Here is a 4743-nt window from a genome sequence, read left to right on the forward strand (position 1 = left end):
TTTATTGGTAGTTAACTCGTCGCGTCTAGTTTACCTTGTTTACATTACCGATACGAGTAGTTAATTAGTAACAAACTCGTCTTGATTAGTTTAACATAACAATATACTCGTCTCCTTACTTTATAGTCTAAAATAGTCGTTACAATGTTGTTTTGAAGTTCTTGGGTTTATATAAATGTCATGCTCTTGTTGTTTTGAACCCGCACATCAATGGACGAGGAAATTGATAATATTGTAGTTTGTTACAGAGGAAGGTGGGAAGAAACAAAAGGAGCTACTGAGTATGTTCCGTTTGATTGTGGACGACAAGCTGTATCTCTATCTTTGAGGTTCGGTTATTGTGAGTTTATAGATTTGGTTATTAGTCGTGGTTAAATGGGTCATGTTAAATGATTATCTTATAAGTTCTGTAATTACTCATATCCGGTGGATATACATGACGACTATGACATGAAGCTTTTTATAAAACGTGCTAAAGGAAGACCAAATGAAGTCGTTTATGTCTACGTTTTATAAAACTACAATATTATCAATTTCCTCCTCCATTGATGTGCGGGTTCAAAACAACAAGAACATGACATTTACATAAACCCAAGAACTTCAAAACAACATTGTAATGACTAGTTTAGACTATAAAGTCAGGAGATGAGTAGATTGTTATGTTAAACTAGTCAAGACGAGTTTGTTACTAATTAACTACTCGTATCGGTAATGTAAACAAGGTAAACTAGACGCGACGAGTTAACTACCAATAAATTACTCGTATCGTTAATGTAAATCTGGTAAACTTATCAGAACGAGTTAATTACTAATAAAATACTCGTATCGGGAATATAAACAAGGTAAACTAGTTGGGACGAGCTAACTAGATATGAACTACTCGTATGATTAATGTTTACCAGGTAAACTTATCGAGACGAGTTAGTTACCAATAAAATACTCGTATAATGGATGTAAAGTAATCGTTGACCAATATCTACTCGTAACAACTAGTTGACCAAACAAACTAACCAATCCGGTTAGTGCGTTGAAAAACAAACCGGTTCGATGATTTGGTAATCAAACTCATCGTCATTGTTAGTTTGATAAACTACTCGCGACTCTTAAGGTTTTATAACTTGCTCGTCGCGACTAAATGATATCTTATTTACTCGTAGGCGTTGATTACAAGGCTTTAAACTTATTTAATCTTTACGAGTAGATGATTAGTGAAACTGGTCGTTACGGTTAGTTTATAGACACGTGGCAAATTTTTATTGATTATACAAACTACTCGTTGACAATCATAAACTATTCGTCACGACTAGTTTATAATACCTATTTCGGAAATTTGTTTGAAATGACACCTAAAACCTGAAAAACGTATTCAAAAACGCCTAGTTTGGGAATTTTCCCTTATTTATATTTCAGAATAAATGATTTTGTTTTATGTCAATATAAAGATTCTCTAGTATTTAAGATCCATAGGAATTCTGTTTATCTGGATAATATTTTATATCAATTAAAAACAAGCTGACACCCATTTTTTTTGTGTCAAATATTTGATGCTATTATTCATCAGACTTGTAAGTGCAGTATGAAAGCTAGGGCGAGCCTACTTTCTAGATCCGTCTTGCATGAGAGCATATCCCTTCGAGGATGTGCCTAACAATATCAAAATAACCAAAACACGATACATGCATTCAACCCAAGTCTTCAAACAGAGGACGTGACAAACAAAATTAAAATAACCAAAGTACGATACATGCATTTAACCCAAGTCTACATACAAACTATAAAAAAATCTAGTTTTTCAACAAACAAGGGATAAATGCTTTACTTTTCCAGCAACATGAAACCAAAAAAAGAAAAAGCTAACTTAATAATAGTAATTTCAGTATCATCACCTAAGAACTTTAGGCTTCATAGCTATTAGAAAAAAGATACTCAAATTTAAACTGCCAACTTTCTATGATATTCTTGGCATTCTTCAGACAAGCAATTCTATTCTTCAAAGCGGCCTCATTGTAAGACACTCTGGGTTCCATGATAGGTAACTTATTATTCTCTGCAGCAATCTCCATATGCTTCCTTAGGATCCCATTACCCAACATCTCAGTGATAATAGCAAAAAGATTTAGTGCACAATTATCAACCAATCTTCCAACCACAAACTCCCAGTATATATTCATTTGTTTTTTCAAGTCAAATGCTTTTTCTAGAAGTACCGGGGAAACTTCTACCAAGTGTTCAACACTAATTTCCTCCCCTATACCTTCAATACTTACAACTTTTTCCCCAAAAGTTAGTTCTTTTGGGATCACAAGCTTGACATTTTTCATCCTTTTAACTTTTGTCTCATAATCATCATTGCATGAGTAGATAAAGCTTTTCTCAAGATTAAGAAGTTCTTGCAACTTTTTCCTAAAATCATTCTTCAAATCTTCGGTCCACATTCTGCCAATATGTCGAAAGTATGGATGCAATTGCAGATGCTCTTTAGAATGGTCCACAAGAACGGCAACCACTACCAACCCAATGTAATTCGAGATGTCTGAAACAAATTCTTCTAAAACATCATATGCATAAGAAAAATTTTTATTTAATGCATTGCCGATAATAGATGGAACATATTTTGCCGATCCGTGCCACTTTCTATCATCCAAGAGCTGGATTTCATCACTCAAAAACGGTTTTTCCATTCCAATTTTTAAACTCCTCATATCATTTCTAAAAGTTGTAAATTTGCAAAACCAACTTAGAAGCAGCATGCATTTTAATGTTTTGCTCATACTCTTCATATTTTTCTAAAAAAATAGATTTTGTAATGAAAGAGTTGCTGAGTTAATAACCGATAAAATTGTAGTCATTGCATCACTTAGAGAGTCAAACTTTTTTTGAGTGCTTTTAATTTTAACCTTGGACATTTGGAGATCCGAGTCAATTCTAACGAGAAGTTGAGAAGAAGGGCAATAGATGATTGCTAACAAAGCAAGAACAATCTGCTTTGAAATCTCTTCAAAACCAACAAATTCCTTTCCCACCATATTTATTATGACAAATTCTTCAATATCAATTTTGGTTTCTGGATCATCTTGATCAATAAAGAAATAGCCAAAGCGGGTGGGGTGATCAATTGTTTTATTGATTAAGCGAGAGATCATTTGCTTGGATGATGAACCAAGTTGTGTGAAAACTCTAAGTGTATGGGTACCTTGAGGATCAAGTCCAAACAAAATCTTTTCTGATAATGAGTCATCCAAGTTGGATGAACATGACAAAAGGTTTAAAAACAAGCACTCATGGGCTTTGACATACCCTTTAATATAACCTACAAGCAGTACACATATGGTTATTACTACAAACAAGTAAATATTATAAACTCAATCGAATAATAATCAACACATTATTACCTTGAAAACGTGTGATCTCACTTATGTCATTACCCTTGCCATCTTGTTTACAGATTTCTGGTAGACAGATTATCGTCAATTCACATAATACTGGTTGAACGACAGTCAAAATGACCTCTACATTTGACATGTCTAGTTTCGGCACCACTTCTTTCATATACTTTGAAATCACAAATTTCAAATCTGGTTCAGACACCTCTTTCTCTTGAGAAAGATAATATTTCTCACGAAATTGAAACAAGATCCTTAGAGAAGAAGGAAGGGTAGAGTCGGTTTTAAAGTTTAAAACTATTGGTATACCGAAATCAAAAGGTATACTCAACCCAACCAGTGCGTTGACGACACTCGCTCCGGCTTTTCCTTCATCAAGAAGGACAATTTTAGGGATTGAGGGCTTGTAAATTGTAGGGAATGATCGGTTTCGAGCAAATATATTCATGTCCGAGAGTTCTTTAATCATCTCTAAAGGTTCCTTAAGCTGTTTTGTGTATTCTTCAAAGAGGTGGGGAGTTGTACCCCAAGACATTTTTTTTCCGGTCTAGTGATATCAACAACTACACGATGAATTTGTGAGAGGAAAATTGTGTGATCAAAAACCCTAAACCTCTTTTAAAGTGTTTCTAGTTGCATTAAACGGTGGATGATTATTGGCAAAGATTAATAAAGGTAAATTAAATTTTAAATAAAAAGATAAACATATTGATAAATAATTTAGTTTCAAAATAAAAAATGTGTGTAGCACAGGCTATAAACATTAGTTTAAGGTAGAGTTAATTTTAAAAGAAATCATAAAATAGTTAATTAGATATGTAAAATAAAATAGTTAGAAACTTTCCGGCTGTTGTGTACATGACATAACTAGTATTTAGTATTCGCGTATTGAGATGAGTTTATGTGTGGATACGTGACAAAGAAAAAAAAATTCGTAAACGTTTAAAACTTAGATATTTATTATGGTGCAACATGCGTTATCATTCAAAATAACGGACTGTCATCATGGCCACCACGGATATTCGAAACACTAATGCACCCACGTTTGCAAACACACAAACCACCACAGCCATAACAAATCTCATTTAACCAAAACGATTCAAACAAACTAATCAATGCCAAAAGGTCAACAAAAAATGTTTATAAAATTAATTTTATTAGCAAGGGCACGTTAGATGTTGAATCCACAAGAAATCAGTGAAAAATGCAAGTCAAATTCATTGTTCACTAATTAACTACTTATACTAAGGTGGATAGACGATGTTAAACAGTTTAATATTGATTTGTTTAACGAGAACACAATTATATTTTAGTTGTAAACGATTCAAGAAAAGGTGAGAACACTTCGGGTTCGGGTTAT

General features: G+C 33.3%; 1 protein-coding gene across 1 annotated transcript; it reads right to left on the reverse strand.

The window, feature by feature from the left end:
- Nucleotides 1–1895: 1895 nt before the first annotated feature.
- Nucleotides 1896–3918, reverse strand: LOC143578958 (dynamin-related protein 4C-like). The gene is made up of 3 exons (XM_077062395.1): nucleotides 3393–3918; nucleotides 2898–3310; nucleotides 1896–2786 (listed from the first exon to the last, which is right to left on the reverse strand). The coding sequence occupies exons 1-3, from the start codon at nucleotides 3916–3918 to the stop codon at nucleotides 1896–1898; spliced, it is 1830 nt and encodes a 609-aa protein (XP_076918510.1).
- Between the last annotated feature and the right edge of the window lie 825 nt (nucleotides 3919–4743).

This window comes from Bidens hawaiensis, unplaced genomic scaffold (genome assembly GCF_021521415.1).
Source record: "Bidens hawaiensis isolate Kalapana, Puna unplaced genomic scaffold, B.hawaiensis_p1.1 tig00029405_1, whole genome shotgun sequence".
NCBI lineage: Eukaryota > Viridiplantae > Streptophyta > Magnoliopsida > Asterales > Asteraceae > Bidens > Bidens hawaiensis.

Bases quoted from the DNA above. Each gene is read 5' to 3' on its own strand.
- LOC143578958 (XM_077062395.1), bottom strand. From the start codon at position 3,918: ATGTCTTGGGGTACAACTCCCCACCTCTTTGAAGAATACACAAAACAG. The intron at 3,311-3,392 runs GTAATAATGTGT...TACTGCTTGTAG, and splicing joins TGAGATCACACGTTTTCAAG to GTTATATTAAAGGGTATGTC. The intron at 2,787-2,897 runs GTTAAAATTAAA...CTATTTTTTTAG, and splicing joins CGGATCTCCAAATGTCCAAG to AAAAATATGAAGAGTATGAG.